The following is a 21,452-nucleotide window of genomic DNA, read 5'->3' as shown; positions in this document are numbered from 1 at the left end:
AACACAAACAGTTTTTCTTACAATTATTCAGTGTGAACACCGATCACACACAGTCGATAGGCGAGTTGTTCCGAAACCCTGATCAAGTGTCAGGCGTAACTGTTGCAATAACGCTGTTTATAAAGTCGGATAGATCAGCTGGTATCGGAGGCACATACACATGATCGCGTCAGATCGTGTGTGAACGTGGGGGTCATGCATAAAATGCTGAGTCAACCGACCCCTTGCGCCCAGTCCACCGGTCGAGTACAACGTCGTTTAACCAGTCGTGTACTGAGTTATGCCATTGAGGCGGCGCACCACCTTGCTCCCAAATAAAGATGTGTTGTTCAGCTTCTTCCCATTGAGGCACGGGCCATAGCTGTAGCATATCAAGATAAGAAACATCAGTTAACAGTTGACTCACCGCAAAAGAAAGGCCTATAAACTTTCCGCGGGGATATTTCTTGGGGCTAAGCGTGAAAGACTCGCACTCGTTCGACACGTTTTTCAGTCACACTCTTCCCATTGCGCGCAGGTATACAAACTGTCTGAATTGCTCTTTCATTTGGTGTATTATTTACAATTGTAAGTTGAACGTAATAAATGCTACAACACTTTAAAACCGGCATGTTCATTTTGAAACACCCTGTATAATTGTTATCTCGCTTAGTCGAAACTTCTGGTGATTTTTTTGTTACTTATTGTTGCATACAAAAACATAAGATTTTTTTATGCTGCAACCTTTGGCTACAATCTCAGTGAAATAGTACAGACATTATGCTTCGTTGGACGAATCTTGCACTGTGTGGGATCCATGCCAAACAAGAATAACAGGAGATACTGATCGTGTACAAAGAAGGGAAGCACGAAAAGTCTCAGGTTTGTTTGCCCATGGGACAAGGTCGCAGGGATGCTGAAAAATCTAAAATGGCAAAAGCTTGAAGCCATCAGGTGAGACTAGTATGACTGAAGAGAAATCACGTATGCGGTTCCCCAACCGTCAATCATAAGTCTACCAATGTTCCTCGATCTTCCGTCTAAAATTCAACAAGCAGAATACTTCTTTTTGCAGATAACATTAGTATTGTAATCAGTCCAAGCATACATACAGAAACAAAAGAAATAGTAAACAATGTTCTTAAAAGTGTCATTGGTTTTCTGCAAATGGTCTCTCTCAGTTATAAAAACACACGCCATTTTCAGTTCTGCACATAAAGATGTACAACACCAATGATAAGTGTCACACATGGCTAGGAAATAATAAAAGGGGTGGAAACTTCAAATTTCTTAGGTGTTCATATTGATGACTAAGGTGGAAAAAACACATTTTGGAACTCCCAAAACAACTAAGTTCACCCACCATTTCAGTTAAAATCATTGTAAATCTGAGGAAGAAACAAATCAGAAAGTTTACATAGTTTGCATATTTTCATTCAGTAATGTCGCATAGAAAAAGTTCTGGGTTGCTCAGAAACGTGCTGTAAGAGCAATGTGGTGTACACCCACGATCATCTCGTAGACATCTGTTTAAGGAGTTAGGTGTTTCCTGTACTCCTTTACAGTACATATTTCCCCCCATGACGTTTATCGTAAGCAATTCACTGCAGTTCGAAATGAATGATGATGTCCTCTTCCAGTAAATTCGTCCTCAGACAGTTGCCAGCTGGACATTCTCCATTTTTCTGTCGCGAGCATCCTCCTTCATTTGCTTGTAATTTCTTCTTCTCTTCACATTTATCAACATTTCAAACATTTATCCTCTCCCTCTTTTTCCTTCTCCTTTTCCCTCATCAGTGTTGCCCACAGTGCCTCGATTTTTCCTCTCCTACGTACTTAAATTACCAGAACACGTTCCTGGCTCATGTAACTAACTATAGATGAACTACTCCTGGGGGAGAGGGACTGATCTCGCTGCTTAGTTCATTAACCCCCCGCACCTTCGCCAACCAGCCAGCCGACCGACTATCCTGTGCCCTCCATTATTACTAACATTTTCTGGAAGTTTCTCTTGGTCGCAAGACCAACTGGCCAAACAATAAATCCACTCCAAAACATTGCCAATTAGGACACCCTGTCCCCACTACCAGCTCGCTTCGTATTTGGCTGAAAAGAAGTGGGACCTGCAAGGGGTCGCATCTCGGACAGCCCGCTCTACGCTTCGCCGTAGAAAATGGAAAGTATACACATGTCAGAAAGAGCCAAATCACAACTGTTCGAAGACTAGTTCCACCCACATGCAAAAATATCGTCTCTGGAAGTCTGCTTGAAATGGACTAAGTGATGAAATTCCAAAATATGAACCCTCCGATTACCAGAAAATAAGTATAACGTTATCCACTAGTCGGGCCTCTCAGGCCTGTGTTTAAACTGTCACGGTTTTGACTACGTATGACGTGAACCACCTTAGTCTCAAACACTTTTAAAATAATTTGATTTATTTGAAGTTCACTTTTAAAAAGCACAATTTTTATACTTGATTACTTGTTCTTTTTAAGGATTCAAATCCGGCACTAAGAGTTTTTATAATTCTTGTTACAAGTTTGCGTTCACAGACAATAGCAGAACATTCCGAGCATACACGTTTGGTGCGCTTATAATATGGAATTTGACTTTTTTGTCTTCCTTCTCTACACGATACGCACATCTTCTAATTTTCTTAACTGGAGGTTTCACTGCCCTTCCTGGATCCAGTGCTACTAATAAATTCGTTAACTTCTCTAACCCTGATTGTTGCTTTCCCAAGTTGAAAGTCCGATGTCTCATTTTTTTTATATTGGAAACCAGCATCATCCACATTATGTAAGCATTTATTGTCCCTACATCGATCATGTTGAAGGAAACCACCGATGGCCAGTGCCCCTTTTTTTTTTTCTCTCCACACTAGCATCGCTTGTTCTGGTCCACCGTATCAACGCCGCCTTCTGTGGCAGGGTATGTCCTTATAAATTCAGGCATCTTTACTTGTGATGAAGAGAGGCAAGGACGGTAACAACTTTATTCTTCTTAGGACCGTAAGAGGCTGTCATATATGATTAAGAACCAAATAATCTAGAGTGTACGTCGCGTCCTTTAAGTGTAAGAAAATCGGCAGGCAGTTCATCTTTGCTTTTTTTTCTTTTTTTTTTTTTCTTCGAGTAGTACCAGATTCATGAGGAAGAAGGGAAAGAAAAATGATTACTACCTGTTTATCTAATGTTCGCTGCCAATTCTTGGAGCAGGATGCACCGTCGAAGGAATGAGTCTGTGTTCTTAGAGGTTCAAAAGCATATATTTTTAAAAACACACTCTCCACTTGGATTAATTTATTCTGTTGAAACAGTGCTTCTGTGTAAAACAAAGTTAAACAATATACACTATTCCATCGAGTGATTTCCTTTCTTTAGCGATTGTTGTCGATCGCTAATTTAGGTAAGAGTAAAAACACGTAGCTCATACTTGTGGAAATCCCAAAGAGTTATGGAGCTTTTCGGACGGTTTTTACAGCTATTTTTCGGTGTCGCTCGAACACTTTCGATGTTATGAGGAGTTCGAATGCTGGTAGATCTTTCCCATGGCCTGTCCACTTTAAAATCATCAGCATTGCTTCTTACATGTCATGAATTGTGTTGAACGACCCTAAACTTTACATTTCATTTAATTGAATAAATCTTTTATCGCTGTGTTAAAGATATTTCTGTCCGCCACCTTGGAATGGTTGAAAATTAGTGCTCAGAAACAGACTTTGAATATCTACGGGATTAGCATAGCGCACTGCGCATGCTACCAATTTAAAACGAATCGTTGCATGACTTTGGTATAACGGTGTTTGTACTAAGACCAATCTTTAATGTTTCACTTATCTGCCCTGTATTTACAGCCTTATCATTAACAGTAATGATGAATACTTGTCGCCGTTACGGACACAAGTCGAAATACGTGAAAGGACGAACAGTTACTTTTCATAGATAAGTAGTACTGTTACATGCCTAGGGCCAAAAGTCGCTACCCATCGTAACTTAATTTGAATAAAAAAAACTCATCACTCAAAATTATCTTAGAAAACAACTCACTATCACCTTCTTTTAATTCATTTAACAATGCCTCAGAAAACTGAAACCTGCGATGAAGATTGTATTCCAACGGCCCGTGTATAAGACGAGGTACGTAATGTTTGGATTTGGCCTTATGTAAAACTTCCCGCACAGAAGTTTTATAAATATTCCGTTCGAGAGAGAGCCTATGAGTACTTTTTAGGGGTCTGGATGACCGCTTGTAAAACTTTTAAGCTTAGTTTCATCACTTATTAATGGCCTGCCTGACCTGGATGATCCGCTGCAAATCCATTTTTCACAAAATATTTCCATAAGTTGCAGACAGGCTTCCCTGTAAGTGAAGTAGTGTTGAAATTGTTATTCCACTTATTCATTGCTCGATTATAACCACCTTTGTACAACGTGTTTATAGCAAAAGCTCTCTCTTCGTCAGAAAAAAAACTTAAAAACAGGTTAGAAACAACTGCGAACAGAGTTAGAGATGTATAAATGAATAACAGTGCAGTCTAGTGTTTGTGCATGTAATTAACTGAAAAAGTATAGCAATACACTCTGATGTTCGCAAATAATATGTTTTCAATGTGCGCCGATCGTGGTCTAGTGGCTAGCGTTGCTACCTCTGGATCACGGGGTCCTGGATTCGATTCCCGGCCGGGTTGGAGATTTTCTCTGCCCGGGGACTGGGTGTTTGTGTTGTCCTCATCATTCCATCATCATTCGTGAAAATGGCTAGATGGAACTGTGTACAGATTGGAAATTTGTACGGGAGCTGATGACCGTGCAGTTGAGCGCCTCACAAACCAATCATCATCATCAATATGTTTTTAGTGGGCTAAGATGGGTAGTGACTTTCGGCCCATGCCTTAAATGCACGCTACAAAAATACTTTTCTGCCCTCGTGAATGCTCACTTCATACATTTCCTTACTCAATGCCCAGAGAGAGAAGGAACTATTTTTAATGAACTGCCACTGAAGCCAGCTTGATAAACGAAAGTTCATAATACAAACAATATAGAAAACAAATATTAGATGACATTTCGTGCTGCCAGAAAACTGCTCAGGGAGTCCATAGACTCTGTAACAGAATTTCTGATTTTATCATTACTTAAGAATTCCTTTGTTTCATAGGGATACGAGCATGATTTGCCAGTCTGGTCAGTTATCACCATTACGTTGCCAAAATATTTAGGGTGTATAACTTTGAGCTATAGAAAAGTGCAAAACAGGAGTCAATTGATGGTTGAGAATCAATGACAAGAGTCTAAAAACAGATCCGATTTAGAAGAAATTGAATGTATAACAAGCAAAAGGAATTAAGGAATCTAAGATCGAGAAAATAATAGCCCAGTACAAATTTCAGCTATTGAGAATGGCATTTGGTGAGAAAATCAGACGGCATTCTAGAAATAGAAAGGGTGCCTTATCTTAACGACACAAGAGTTAACGACTTTGTCTACCGACGGAGAAATCGTTAGGCTGTTTTCCATGCAGCTAAGAAATATTTTCACTCGTATAAACGACTAGTACGGCTTTCTTCCTCATTCGCTGCCCGTGTTACAGCCACCATTTGAGTGTACGGAACAGTTGAGGTAGCACCGATGTGATACCTGGAAACGGACAACCGACTCACCTGAAGAACATCTTTCGAACTAATGAAACGCTGTTTAATGACCGACAGTGAACTACGAGAATACCTGCGCGTTTTAGAAGGGCCCAGTCCGCTCTGTAAGTATGCGCTTTGTTGCTTTAAGTAAGCCGTGAGCCGAGAGCACTTGGTTTACCGTGGTTTTATAACTGCCTTCCCGTCGGCGCCTTTGACTGGCTCCTCATTTATGGCCAGGTTTAACGCGGACTAATGCTAATTCCTGGTGTGTAGTGTTACTCATTTCCACATTTCAAATATTTGATGTTTTGACATTTTAAAGCCCGGGAATTAATGAAAATCCGTAGGTAAACATGTAGATTGGTTGGGGAACTTTTAAAAGCCGCAGGGGACACTACTATGCAGTTTATCCGTCGAAAGAGTTGCGTACGTGATTCTGATTTACAGGTAAATTTTCATTCGGTGGTGAGTACTGGATCTTCTACCGTATCATTGCAATCGTCTAACAGTGACAAACTCGACTGACCTAAGGGTATATACAAAACATCCACGTCGTCCACCGTTGTCTCAAATTTCTCGGTCTTCAATAGGCATTCAATTATGATAGTGTATAATATCCTTGTCCTAATAGTAAAAATCGAAAGTATAAACCGGTATACATATTACAGGCATTCAAAAAGACCTGAGAAGAGAAGAAAATCACTGATAATTAGGTTTTGTTGATCGCTTGTGTGCTTGGTTGATTATTGCAAATGGTTGCTTAGGAGTGAAATGAAAAATGGGTTGTTGTGACCAGGGGAAAGTAGTTTCGTCCAGCCACAAATGTGAGGTCTTTGATTGAACTGGGAGAAGGTTCATCAAACTAGAACACATGAAATATTAGTTCACTTTGTTACATGAATTAATAAAACTTTTACCTAACTTTGACACACTTTTTTGCCACAGGAGAACAGGGTAATTTACAACTGTCACAGACTAACAAAGCTTCACTTGATGCACTAATTAACAATCTGTTCTCTTGAGGTACAATGTTCAGCCTTAACAACACTAAAAGTTCATCTGAAACTTTAACTACTCGTCGGTCGTAGGCGATGTTGCTGACTGCTGGAGCTGAGTGGGCAGATCTCTTGCATGCTCAACACTATACTGATTTCAGCGTGAGGGCGCTACCATTGCTGAGAGGGAGGTGTGGTCTTTTGGAGCGCCTGCAGTACATCACTGTGGATTACAGTGAGCCCGCAGTAATGTGTGTCGTGTTGATTCGCCTTGCAGACGTTGCTGTGGCACTCTGATCTCTGCACATTACCACATATTTGTTACAAACTCACCATATTTTTCTGTCGACATCTCGAAATTTGAGGGAACTGAGAGCTTTTACGTTCAATTTGGAAGAGATATTGATACGACGTCTATATAAGAGCCTATATAAAGAGCCTCACGCAGTAGGGTAACTACTCTCAGCATAATTTTAGGGAGCATTCAACACTTTTGTGCTATGTCGTTTGAGAGCCGTGGAATTACAATTATTTTTTTGCCCTCTTGCTGCACCAAGGCGTAATAATAGTTTCAGCGTTGGAAAGTTTAAAGTGAACTATGTATGCTGCAAGAAAAATGACGTCAAAAGTTAGTCTTCAATGATAAGAGCGCCAGAATATAGCTAGGACCGTCTTTTACTGTCTTGCTGTAAACGTGCTATACGAATGCACTGAGGAGACGTATCACCCTGTTGTTGGTTGATTCACAGATGGTTACACGATCATAGTATAAATAGCTAAGCCAAGATTTTTTTTCTTAGCAAAGCAACATCAGCGAATGTTTTTTTTCCTTGTTGTTAGATATGGTGTGGTTACAGTACCAATGTCCTTAAGAGTGATTAGATTTCTTCCATGTCATTCCGTGAATGCAGGTCTTATTGTGGTTCGGAAACCTTGTTTGTTTGTTTGTGTGTGTGTGTGTGTGTGTGTGTGTGTGTGTGTGTGTGTGTGTGTGTGTGTGTTGCGCGTGAGAACTGCTGCTTCTATGCCCCTGAATCTTCATACTGGCTCAAATGCTAGCTCTGTAAGGACCACACTAGTGGTGCAGATTTTAAGAGGCCATAAAATAATTGTTCCATTTTTGAAAGTATTAACGTTAAACAATATCGTTTTTGTCCACAGAAACAATTTGTATTTCGTAGTGCAGCTTAGGTCATACGCGATTAAATGTTGCTAAGCAGGTAAACTTATGCGCAGTGCACGGTCCCAGTTGCAAGTTGCTTATCTAACGACTTCCAGGAGCAACAAAAAGTTTGATTTCCACTGTTTCCTGATAGCTACTGATCGAATTTAAAAATTTAAAGTGCTGTCGTGACCTAATAATTAAGAGAGGTAATCAATCCTATGTTAAAGGTTCAACACAGTAAGGCGAGTATCGCAGGTAGATACTGGTTATATGTCTTGAGACAGGGTAACTCGCGATACGCAAAGTACCCACAGTACATTCATTCAGTATTTGAGAATGAGAGCACTTTGCGACTTTCAGCAAACTTCAGAGGCAATATGAAAACTTTTTAAAACCTCTTCTCGCTTACATGTTTAGCGTCAAATATTTAATATATTAATTCATTCGTAAAGTATTCAGACATTTGAAACTGTTTTATACAAGAGAGTGCGATTCGGTAAAGGCTCGGGATTCGTGAGTTTTCTGGTCTCTGCGTAAACTGGATGGTGTAACTACGACTAAGTGTATCGGTCAAAGATTATCATACTTCGTATCTTGCCCAACTGCAATATGACAGCAACAAAAAGCCGCTAGAATACAGAAGAAAATACTTCGTTTCTGGAGAGCAACAGAATGAATTCTTACAAAACTAGCTGAAAAAAGAAAATTCCGTATGACACGGATTTTGACAAGTTGATCAGAAAATTTGTTCTGCCTTACTTTAGTTATACGCTGGTAAACCCCCGAGTCCTTATCACTTAACGGTGCTGGTCTTGTACTTGCTGCCATTACCTGCGGACCGTCTAAAATATGTGGTGTCTTGAAAGCTAGAATTCTTGTGAACAAATACGTAGTTCGAATTTCAAACATTCTTAGGTTTATTGAACTTGGCCGCTTGAAATATACATATATTTGCATTGCTAGTGTTAAATCTGAATCCACAGATGAAACTTCAGTTTAACACACACGTCAAAAAGCGTTTTGCATCACCCCGGTTCCCAGAACTCCTGAAGACAGACGTTGACTGTGGATATTTTATCACAGACACAGTCCCTTTGACTGTTCAGAGATGTCACTAAACCCGCCCATAGATGTAAACAACCATGCATGAGCAGCGCCTATTAGACTGAGGGGATCCGACAGCCGATCAGTTCCAATCATTCCAGCAGGATGGAGGATCACGGCTAGTGTTGTCTGTAGTTCAGCCATGCCTAGACGGTCAATACCGCGGTTCGATCGCGTCCGCGTTGTTACTTTGTGCCAGGAAGGGCTCTCGACAAGGGAAGTGTCCAGACGTCTTGGAGTGAACCAAAGCGATGTTGTTCGGACATGGAGGAGATACAGAGAGATAGGAACTGTCGATGACATGCCTCGCTCAGGCCGCCCAAGGTCTACTACTGCAGTAGATGACCGCTACCTACGGATTGTGGTTCGGAGGAGCCCTGACAGCAACGCCACCATGTTGAGTAATGCTTTTCGTGCAGCCACAGGACGTCATGTTATGACTCAAACTGTGTGCAATGGCTGCATGATGCGCAACTTCTCTCCCGACGTCCATGGCGAGGTCCATCTTTGCAACCACGACATCATGCAGAGCGGTACAGATAGGCCCAACAACATGCCGAATAGACCGTTCAGGATTGACATCACGTTCTCTTCACCGATGAGTGTCGCATATGCCTTTGACCACACAATCGTCGGAGACTTGTTTGGAGGCACCGGTCAGGCTGTGAACGACTTAGACACACTGCCGAGCAAGTGCAGCAAGGTGGAGGTTCCCTGCTGTTTTGGGGTGGCATTATGTGGGGTCGACGTACGCCGCTGGTGGTCATGGAAGGCGCCGTAACGGCTGTGCGATACGTGAATACCATCCTCCGACGGATAGTGCAACCACATCGGCAGCATATTGGCGAGGCATTCGTCTTCATGGACGATTATTCGCGCCCGCATCGTGCACATCTTGTGAATGACTTCCGTCAGGATAATGACATCGCTCGACTAGAGTGGCCAGAGTGTTCTCCAGACATGAACCATATCGAACATGCCTGGCTTAGATTGAAAAGGGCTGTTTACGGACGACGTGGTTCACCAACCACTGTGAGAGATCTGCGCCGAATCGCCGTTTAGGAGTGGGACAAACTAAAACTCTTCTTCCAAGCAACGGTAGTAGGCAAAAGTTGATTACGAAAGTAGTGAAGCAAGAACTGGTCCTCTGTAAACCACTGCCACTAAACGTTTTATTCTAGTAAATTGAAATGTAGTTGCATGGCATGCTGAACGTTTTCGCCATGAAATTAAAAAAAAAAAAAGATTTAACGTAATGGAACGTTACGTAGGATATTCCGCAAGCTGTTTTACTAACAAATTAAATTATACTGAGTGTTTTTATTATTCATGTTTTTAATGTTTCCCTCGTCTTTCTTTTCCAGTGTTTAGCTTCAAAGTCGTGATGAGTGTTATATCCACAACAGTGCTGGTGTTCGCACTGTACGGGATATTCTCTTGCTTTGCAACGCAAGCAGAAGAGGAGAGGTAAGTTGGATTTTATATTTTAATTAAAAGTAATTTAAATATCAGCTTGTCGTTCCGAAGATGAATTTGGAGGTTGGTATTCTCCTTGATATTTCGCCTCATCATTCCTGAGAAATTGAGAAATTTTCAGATACAGAAATTTTTTGAGGGACAGTGTGACAGCAAAGCCTCGATGAAATAACGGGGAAATTTCGAAAGCAATTTAAATTGAGCTATTAAGAAAACATCAAGACAAGCTATAACTCGTAGCTATTTCTCAGGATAATGTACTGCAACACTAAAGCGCTTGTAGCAGCGGTGGACGAAATCATTTACTCTCGTCATAGAAATATGCCGACAGGAGCCTTAAACGTAACTTCAGGTGTTGGACCTCATCATTTGCGAAAACATATGACGACAGTCATTTTTTCAGCTTTGCTAAGAGGCGGTAACCATGGGGTGGGACACGGAGCTGTAAATAGACTGTCCAGCTTTCTCGTTTGCATATTTGACGAATTCTCTAAGTTCTGTTACTATGTAAATGAGTATTGGCAGGAAGCAGAAAGCTACCGGAACTCAAAATGCCACGCCGTCGGTTTGAATTGTTGCTCGTACCTGTTTTTAACGTTTTGGTCTAAGCTCTTGAATTGTTCTGCCTCTTTTCTTAAAGTAAAGAAACTAAAAGGCTTTCTTCTCCAAAGAATATGACTGGCAGAAGTTCAGATTTTCGTGACGAACTGGTGTGGGACCGCTCCACTATACTGTTGTTTCATCTCACGTAATACAGAGCTCACGTTTAATCGCCTGAAACAAAGTGACAGGTAAAGAAAATCATTTTTGCCTGTTACCAATAACAAAAATCTGAAACAAACCTATTACGTGGGCGCTGTAGTCACAAGATAAAAACTGCGCCTCCACACTGGCACAAAGCCTCAGTTGCCAGCTACTACGTTGTGCACAATTACTCTTTAAACAGGAAGAAATCCATCTGATGATTCTGAAAGTTTGGATCACTTTTCCAAATTGTATAACCTTTGCACAAGTTCGTTTGTGGCTGCAAGCAGTCGTCCACTCGTTGCCTGGTAATGCACGTCACTTCGTCCATTCTGAGCGATTGTCTCGTGCTACTTTCTCTGACAACACTCATTTCTGCGTTTCCATGCTTGGACTGGGTCCGCGCTGTATAATCCATTTTCTAGGCAAAGGTGGTCCTCCGAAAAGCTACAGTTTTTCTTTGAACTTCATTCGCAGACAAGAAATATATTTCCTAAACCGGACTGCTGCAAATAAAGTTCAAAAAAAAATTGTAGCTGTTAGGTGGGACTTCTTCCCCTGCAAAATCATTATACTACATTAACCGCACATTTATTTTACCTCCACAGAAAACGGATCAATGCGCACATTTCACAGTGGATGAAATTTGCAATTGCACGGTCCATTCCAAACCTTTGCCACACAACGCACATTGTGGTAATGATCTCTTCTCTGAAGTTAGCGGATGTGTACTGACCCAAGTTACATAGTGGCCTACATATGTAAGATATTGCGCATACATATGAAAAGAAATCCACTGCTGTAGAACTACACCATTGATCAAAAATTGCTGGAAACAGCAATCACTTAAAGTGCTTAGGAGTAACTATCCAGAGCAACCTTACATGGAATGACCACGTAAAATAAACAGTAGAAAAAGCAGATGCCAGGCTGAGATTCGTAGGAAGAATCTTAAGGAAATGTAACTCATCCACGGAAAAAGTGGCTAACAAGGCGCTTGTTCGTCCGATTATTGAGCATTACTCATCAGTCTGGGACCCTTACCAAGAAGGACTGATAGAAGAAACAGAGAAGTCTAAAAGAGCACCAGCGCGTTCCGTCGCGGGATCGTTTAGTCGGCATGAAAGCGTTAGAGATTTTCAACGAACTCCAGTGGCAAACGCTGCAGGAGAGGCGTTATTGTGCATCACCGAGAGGTTTACTATTGCAGTTCCGAGAGAGTACTTTTTAGGAAGAGTCAGACAACATATTACTTCCCCCAAACTTCCTGGCGAAGAGAAAAGTCGGGAAATTACAGCTAATACAGAGACTTTCAGAATAATGGTAGTGGTTGTGGTGGTGGTAGTGGTAAGAATGTAGTGATGATGATGATGGTGATGATGATGGTGATGATGATGATGATGATGATGATGATGGTGACGATGATGGTGACGATGATGATGGTGATGATGATGATGGTGACGATGATGGTGACGATGATGGTGATAAGTTACATTAGTGTTCAGTACGTCTTTGGATTCAAATGGCCCTAAGCACTATTGCACTTAACAACTGAGGTCATCAGTCCCCTACACTTAGAACTACCTAAACCTAACTAACCGAAGGTCATCACACACATCTATGCCCGAGGCAGGATTTGAACCTGCGACCATAGCAGCAGCGCGGTTCCGGACCGCTCGGCCACAGCACGTCTTTGAGCTTAACTTGCAAGAAATTGCCGTTTAGAACAACATGTGATTAAAATAGCATTTTTCCGAAGATCTGAGAAGTTTACGTGGTCTGCAATTGCCTTAAGAGCTATGATAGCAACAAAATCTCACTACTTCGGCGCTGTCAGAAACACGATCAAAATTGTGGGTATTTTATCAGCAATGAGACTGTGAACGCAGGTGAAGTGCATGGAAGAGGGTACGTCGCATTCTATCGGATATTAGGACTTTTTCCCGTTCCATTGCGGAAAGGTGCTCGGGAAAATGCCTCTGTGCGTGCTGTAATTAATCTAATCTTACCCCCACGATCGCTATGGGAGCGATATGTAGGGAGCTGTAGTATATTCCTAGAGTCATCATTTAAAGCACGTTCTTGAAACTTTGTCAGTAGACTTTCTCGGCATAGTTTCTGTTTTCACGAGTCTGCCAATTCACTACACTGGACTCGCATTCGGAAGGACGACGGTTCAATCCCGCGTCCGGCCATCCTGATTTAGGTTTTCCGTGATTTCCCTAAATCGCTCCAGGCAAATGCCGGGATGGTTCCTTTCAAAGGGCACGGCCGACTTCCTTCCCCGTCCTTCCCTAATCCGATGAGACCGATGACCTCGCTGTCTGGTCTCCAACCAATTCACTTCTTTCACCATGTCGGTGACACTCTCCCACACGTCAAACAGATTTGCGACATTCATGCTGCTCTTCTCTGTATACATTGAATATCCACTATGATACGTTGTTGTCCCCGTTATTTGAATAAAATGACAGAACATGTGAAACATCAAATTAGCAAATGATTATAGTTTCTCACTCAGCAATGGAGCAACGGTCATTGTTATTAGTGGCACGTATTCAGTCTGTTGCGTCTGATACGTACCTAAAAAGAAAGCACTGATTTCAAAATAAAATTTTCTCCTGAAGTTATTATCATTTACGAGCCATAGTAATTTAACACCACCATCAATTCTGTGGAGCCTGCATCTGACAGAAGCGAGAGCAGCAGATTCGGAGTTCGGAGACAATGGCCAGATCATATGTAATTAGTGCTTGCTCAAAATGATCGCAAGTCAGTGTTAAATGATCCGCAAATAATCTCAGGGACGCGCTTTGCTTATACCAAAATGAAATCAACGGCTGCACGCGAATTGCATTCGGCACATTGCGTCTCCTTACCATGATCTGCTGAACCCGCAGTTCCAGCTAGCTTTTCTCAAACAAATATTACAAAAAATCATAAATCTAGTACCACTTAATTACTGCGGGGAGTAAATTTCCTTTTAAATCAAAGATAAATATAGCCCGTTTTTAACATATTTAATTATAAATCAAAACTAATTCTTCTACTACTCTACTCTGCTACTACTAAAATCGTCTGCTCAGTACGATGGAGTCAAGAGAAAAGAATAGGCCTCCAGTTTGCTGAGACGAGCTTCGCTCCTCGCTTACATTTTGTTATACAACATTTGAAACTACAATTCCTGCGTTTCGTTTCAGCCACAGGCCGATTTCTCTGATATCGTTGATCTGAATTCACATTTTGAACATTTAAAGTAAGCCGCTAGCCACTGCACCACTTTGAAATCTTACCGAAGGCTGACTGAATATTTATGCACTTTCTTTCAGATAATACTTCATTATAATAACTGCATCATCTGCAAAAAGCCTTATTTTACTGTTAATATTGTCTGCACGGTTTTTAATATACAACGTGAACATAAGGGTCCCAACGCACTTCCCTGGGCCACATCCGAAGTTACTCCTACATCTGTCGACGACTCTCCATCGGAGATGATAATCTGTGTCCTCCCTACCAAGAAATTCTCAATGCGGTCACATATTTCGTCTGATACTCTATATGACCCTATTTTTGATAATAAGCGTAAGTGTGGTATTGAGTCAAAAGCTTTTCGGAAGTCAAGAAGTACTGCAGCTATCTGACTGCCTTGCTCCAAAGTCTTCAGGATGTCACGCGAGAAAAGTGCGAGTTGGATTTCACGTGATGTATGTTTTCGATAACCATGCTGGTTTGCATTAAGGAGGTCGTTCTGTTTTTTGGATCTCTTCTGTTACCCCTCCTACAGACAGGTGAGACACTACGGCTATGTGAGAAATGCGGTTTCTTTCATTATTTTCCATTTCTGTTTGAAAAATATAGTCTATTTTTTTCCTTTGTTGGACGGTCTTTCCCTTTCTTTGTTGAGTACACCAACACTCTGTGTTGTGCCGTTCTATCTGTAGAATCGCGAGCATTTGTTGCTGCTACTAAGTAGGTGAAGGCTGTGAATGGACTCCTTTACCTGGTCCGAATGTTTTGTGCAGGTAGTCCTCTGGGGCACAAGCCCATTCACTTGGTTCGTACTTCCCGCACCTAAAAGTGTCCCGCTTTAAACACAGCTAACTTCGACAATTCCTTGCCATTTTCGAGATTCCGTGTTCATGCTACCTTATTTTCTGCACTTTAACGGAGAAATTTATAAATTTATATACTTAAAAATATAAACACCTTTAATTCGCAGTAAGACAAAGACGAACCACGAAGGAATTATCCGAATGGGACGGAAATCGGTAGATGTGACGTACATGTACAGACAAATAAGTGATTATAATTTCAAAAAAAGTGAATGACTGACAAATTTAGCAAGTCAATAACTCGTTGGTCCACCTTAGGCCCTTGTATGCGTGTATGTATGTGTGTATGTATTGAATCGGGGACCTACAAACGACGGAAAGGCTTCGTCCCGCCGTGGCCTTAAGTGGTTCACAAACCCACAACAGGCCACAACAGTCCACCCACCCCTCTGCTACCCCACACCGAACCCAGGGTTTTTGTGCGGTTTGCCCCCCCGCCCCAGTGAACACCTCCCTCGCACCCCTCCGAGAAATGTCTCATACCAGACGAGTGTAACCCCAAATATTTGCGTGGTGGAATAATTATGGTGTACTCGTACGTGGAAACAGTGTTTGCACGGCAATGACTGACAGTGTATTAGAGGCGGAGTAAGGGGAACCAGCGTGCGTTCGCCGAGGTAGATGGAAAACCGCCATAGAAACCATCCACAGGCTGGCTGGCACACAGCACCCCGACACTAATCCGCGGGGCGGATTCGTGCCGGGGGCTGGCACGCCTTCCCGCTCGGGAAGCAGAGCGTTAGACCGCGCAGCTAACCGGGCGGGCACCTTTGGCCCTCATGCAAGCAGTTATTCGGCTTGACATTGATTGACAGATTTGTTGTATGTCCTCCTGCAGAATATCGTGCCCAATTCTTCCAATTGGCGCGTTAGATCATCAAAATCCCGTACTGGTTGGAGATCCCTACAGGCAGTGTATGAAACGCTGTCAATTGGGGAGAGATAAGCCGACCTTACTGGCCAGGGTAGGGTTTGGAGAGCACAAAGACAAGCAGTGGAAACTCTCGCCGTTTGCAGTCTTGCTGAAATACATGTCCAGGACGGCTTGCTATGAACGGCAATAAAACGGGACGTGGAATATCGTCGTCAGACCGCTGTGCTGTAAGGGTTTCTCGGATGAAAATCAAAGGAGTCTTGCTATGAAATGAAATGGCACCCCAGGCCATCATTCCCGGTCGTTAGGTCCAGGTCGTCTCCAGACACGTCTTCAGCCTGGAATCTCATTGACTGCAGTAGAATTCTCTTCAGTGACGAGTCCCGCTTCGAACTGAACCCCGATGACAAATCAAGACGTGTCTGGAAGTCCCAGACAGTGGTAGAATACCAACCTGACTGTCACCTGCCCTACGGCCCGATACCCAGGAGTGATGGTCTGGAGTGCCGTTTCTTTTCGTCACAGGACCCCTTTTGGTAGTTATCCGCGGCACCCTGACAGAGCGATACAGCTACGATATTCTGCAACCCGTTTTGTTGTTCTTTATGGGAGTCCATCCTGGGATTATATTTCAGCAAAGTAATGCCCGCCCGTATATGACGAGAGTTTCTACTGCTTGTCTTCGCCCTTGCCAAACTCCACCTTGGCCAGCAAGGTCGCCGGCTCTCTCCCCAATTGAGAACGTTTGGAGCATTATGTGCAGGACGCTCCAGCCGGCTCGGGATTTACAAGAGCGCCAATTGGACAAAATTTGGCACGATATAGCTCAGGATGACACCCAAGAACTCTGTCAATCAGTGCCAAGCCGAATGCTGGACCAACACGTCATTGGCTTGTTCAATTTGTGAATCCCTGTCTCTTGGACAAATCATCTAATTTTTCTGCTATCATTTGATTTGTTTGTCTGTACTTGTATATCACTTCTACCGATTTCCGTCCCATGCGGATAATTCGTTCGCGGCGTGATTGTAAAAGAGTTAATGTAAAATTTCAGCATTTGACAATTTGTGAGTAGGCAGTAAATACTATGAACTAACGTGTGCGTTACTCAGCCTTTCTTTGGCGTTGTCTTTTAAATTGTGCAAATCCATTAAATCTCTTTTACAACCAAATTCTGCAAAACGTCTGTAGTGAATCTGTACCGCCCCAGTGTCACACGTAGTGCTTTGGGGAAGCAAGACTTCACTTCTGTTTAATGTGGTCTAATTTTTGAGACGATTAAAAAAGCCACGCGCTTTTTAATTGGATCACATACATTCAGCTTATAATGAGGAACATTATTCGTCTGCCAGTCTGTCTACCAACAGTCAGGAGTAATCAATTCAGATTATGAGAAACACAGTTTGGGACTGGGGATGGCTACTTACTGCTGGATTGGTAAGCTGGTCTATTTATGAGCAGTTAGTCCTGATTTTCACAATGTTTAGAGGCATCTGAGAGGGAGAGGATCTGTATGCACTATCACAGGAAGCACTGCTGTAGGCATGTTTCAGGGTTTCAGTAATTATCCGCAATCCTTTGTGTATGTCTTTCTTGACATGTTCAGTACTCATTCAATCCCCAACATTACACTGCAGACTAATGCCAAGGTTGAGATTCTCAGGGAGTTAGCATTACTGTACCTCATTTCCCCTGCATACTTACTTAATAAATAATTTGTGAGTTTTAGTTTCACACGGCTCACACTTGATGTCTTCATGAGACTGTACCACCTAATGTAGACCCCAGTTACTAATGACCATTGTAGAGCAGTCGGAGCAGCTTATTGATATGTCGCTTGGCGCCAAATTTACAGCCTGAACTACCAACACTGCCCCACCCCTTTGTGCCAACACAACTCTGCCCCCCCCCCTCTTTATGACAACACAACAGTGCCCCTTCCTCTTTATGCTAGCCGCTCGGAGTGGCCGAGCGGTTCTAGGCGCTACAGTCTGGAACCGCGCGACCGCTACGGTCGCAGGTTCGAATCCTGCCTCGGGCATGGATGTGTGTGATGTCCTTAAGTTAGTTAGGTTTAAGTAGATCTAAGTTCTAGGGGACTGATGACCTCAGATGTTAAGTCCCATAGTGCTCAGAGCCATTTGAACAATCTTTATGCCATCACAACAGTGCCCCCCCCCCCCTTTTATGCCATCGCTACACACACCACCTCCTGTTGTGCAAGCTCACACGGCTGTTTCCTCTTACTGTGCTCTCATCCTTTCATAGCAGACATCTCTTGGTACTACCATCGTAAGCCTGCCGTCGCAGTGGCATTGATATCAGGGGATTCGTCCGACGACAGACATCCAGCTCTCCAAACTACTACACGTGCAGTTTCAGTACAACTTACAATACCCCCGAAACTTCCTGGCAGATTAAAACTGTGTGCCGGACCGAGACTCGAACTCGTGACCTTTGCCTTTCGCGGGCAAGTGCTCTACCAACTGAGCCACCCAAGCACGACTCACGCCCCGTCCTCAAAGCTTTACATCTGCCAGCTGTGAGGACGGGGCGTGAGTCGTGCTTGGGTAGCTCAGTTGGTAGAGCACTTGCCCGCGAAAGGCAAAGGTCACGAGTTCGAGTCTCGGTCCGGCACACAGTTTTAATCTGCCAGGAAGTTTCATATCAGCGCACACTCCGCTGCAGAGTGAAAATCTAAAAAAAATGGTTCAAATGGCTCTGAGCACTATGGGACTTAACATCTGTGGTCATCAGTCCCCTAGAACTTAGAACTACTTAAACCTAAATAACCTAAGGACATCACACACATCCATGCCCGAGGCAGGATTCGAACCTGCGACCGTAGCATGAAAATCTCAATCTGGTTACAATACCCCTTTTTTCTAAATTTGTTGCACAGGTTACCGCTCCACAGATGGAATAACGCAACGTAGCGAAAAAATTTTGTAAAAGTAATCTATGACTCTGACTGTTGAAACAAATGATCCTAGTTTCCTTAGCTAGAGATCTTGTCTCACTGTCTCCCTTCTGTCTTCACTTCCGATGTAGATGCACGCTTTGGTAGGAGGTATCATTTGCAAAATGTAATGCGATATTTTTGTAATAAAATTGTTTCCATTCCATTGGTATTTCAAATCTGCAGTTATTTCTACATTAATCGTGCAATATATGTCAAACACAAATAAAAATATTCACGGACAATAACTAAAGGCGTAAATTGAAGGATACTGACAATTTGCAAGAACATTCAGTTAGTTATTTTACTTCAGCAGGGTTACTGTGTAATGCTCTATCGATTTGTACTCCATTAGAAATGAAGTTAATAACAAATTTACAGTAACTTTAAGTTCTTGGACGAGGTATTAAAAAGAACGCATTAAAAAAAAAGTTACCGTTTTGTAAAGACTAGCCTCTCTTCAGCTGGACTCCGTCTTCTGAAGTTGGACTGCTTTGCAGAGTCACCGCAAATCATCTCTAGTATATAATATAACGATTCGTTCACATATATTGGTAAAACTTGTCTACTTGTTCTACTAGCTGAGGAGAGTGTGTATGGTGTTTGCACGTTCTTAGCGAGATAGACATAGTTCCTTCAAGACCATCTAGCGTCGTTTCAATAGCAAAAGTCGTACTGCAGGACTCGAATCTAACAAAGCAGAGTGACATCTGTTGTTGTGGTCTTCAGTCCGAAGACTGGTTTGACACAGATCTCCACGCTACTCTATCCTATGCAAGCGTCTTCATCTCCAAGTAATTACTTCAACCTACATGTTTCTGAATCTGCTTACTGTATTCATCTCTTGGTCTCCCTCTACGATTTTTACCTTCCCCCTTCCCCTTCCACGCTTCCCTCCAGTACTTAATTGGCGAACCCTTGATGTAGAGCTGCGTGCCCCTGGAAAAAATTAAGGCTGTAGTTTCCCCTTTCTTTTAGCCGTGCTCAGTATCAGCACAGCAAGGTCGTTTTTGTTGATCCCTCTATCTCACCAAAAACCGACAAAGGAGATCGGATGCACTGTGACCAAAGCGCCGGCCCATCTCTTGCGAAGGCGTCTCACGACCATTGTCGGCGTTACAGTAACCACAGCGTTGAGACTGGAACATAATCGACTGATTGGCCCTTGATTCTATATTTCATGATTTTCGAATAGGTCAATCATGATTTCCTGAGGGAGAGGTCTGTGGTGATGTGAAAGAGCCCTTAGAAGCAGCAACTTGGCGACGTCGGAAGATGCAGTCCCCCATGAAATTTGGACATATTCTTCAGTCCAGTGCACCTAAGCGAGTCCGTTTAAATAGAAAGATGCTCGAGTAATACGGGCTTAGGAACCTGTGTCTCGTTACAGAATAATAATAATAATAATAATAATAATAATAATAATAATAATAATAATAATGTAGTTCTGATTTATTCCGTTAGCACAATTGCCTTTGTTTCTACACTCCTGGAAATGGAAAAAGGAACACATTGACGCCGGTGTGTCAGACCCACCATACTTGCTCCGGACACTGCGAGAGGGCTGTACAAGCAATGATCACACGCACGGCACAGCGGACACAACAGGAACCGCGGTGTTGGCCGTCGAATGGCGCTAGCTGCGCAGCATTTGTGCACCGCCGCCGTCAGTGTCAGCCAGTTTGCCGTGGCATACGGAGCTCCATCGCAGTCTTTAACACTGGTAGCATGCCGCGACAGCGTGGACGTGAACCGTATGTGCAGTTGACGGACTTTGAGCGAGGGCGTATAGTGGGCATGCGGGAGGCCGGGTGGACGTACCGCCGAATTGCTCAACACGTGGGGCGTGAGGTCTCCACAGTACATCGATGTTGTCGCCAGTGGTCGGCGGAAGGTGCACGTGCCCGTCGACCTGGGACCGGACCGCAGCGACGCACGGATGCACGCCAAGACCGTAGGATCCTACGCAGTGCCGTAGGGGACCGCACCGCCACTTCCCAGCAAATTAGGGGCACTGTTGCTCCTGGGGTATCGGCGAGGACCATTCGCAACCGTCTCCATGAAGCTGGGCTACGGTCCCGCACACCGTTAGGCCGTCTTCCGCTCACGCCCCAACATCGTGCAGCCCGCCTCCAGTGGTGTCGCGACAGGCGTGAATGGAGGGACGAATGGAGACGTGTCGTCTTCAGCGATGAGAGTCGCTTCTGCCTTGGCGCCAATGATGGTCGTATGCGTGTTTGGCGCCGTGCAGGTGAGCGCCACAATCGGGACTGCATACGACCGAGGCACACAGGGCCAACACCCGGCATCATGGTGTGGGGAGCGATCTCCTACACTGGCCGTACACCACTGGTGATCGTCGAGGGGACACTGAATAGTGCACGGTACATCCAAACCGTCATC

The 21,452-nt window shown here is 43.3% G+C and overlaps 1 protein-coding gene across 3 annotated transcripts in view; it reads left to right on the top strand.

The window, feature by feature from the left end:
• The window catches only part of LOC124787841 (chitooligosaccharidolytic beta-N-acetylglucosaminidase), a 218,769-nt gene that overhangs the window by 152,243 nt on the left and 45,074 nt on the right, over positions 1 to 21,452 (top strand). For all 3 annotated transcript variants that reach the window (XM_047254788.1, XM_047254787.1, XM_047254786.1), the window contains exon 2: positions 10,246 to 10,348. In XM_047254788.1, the coding sequence (XP_047110744.1) occupies positions 10,266 to 10,348 (83 nt within the window). In that variant the 5' untranslated portion in view covers positions 10,246 to 10,265. The remainder of the gene's footprint in view (positions 1 to 10,245; positions 10,349 to 21,452) is intronic.

The sequence above is a fragment of the Schistocerca piceifrons genome, chromosome 3 (assembly GCF_021461385.2).
Source record: "Schistocerca piceifrons isolate TAMUIC-IGC-003096 chromosome 3, iqSchPice1.1, whole genome shotgun sequence".
NCBI lineage: Eukaryota > Metazoa > Arthropoda > Insecta > Orthoptera > Acrididae > Schistocerca > Schistocerca piceifrons.
The sequence above is the reverse complement of the archived record's forward strand: the minus strand, read 5'-3'. Positions and strand labels throughout refer to the sequence as shown.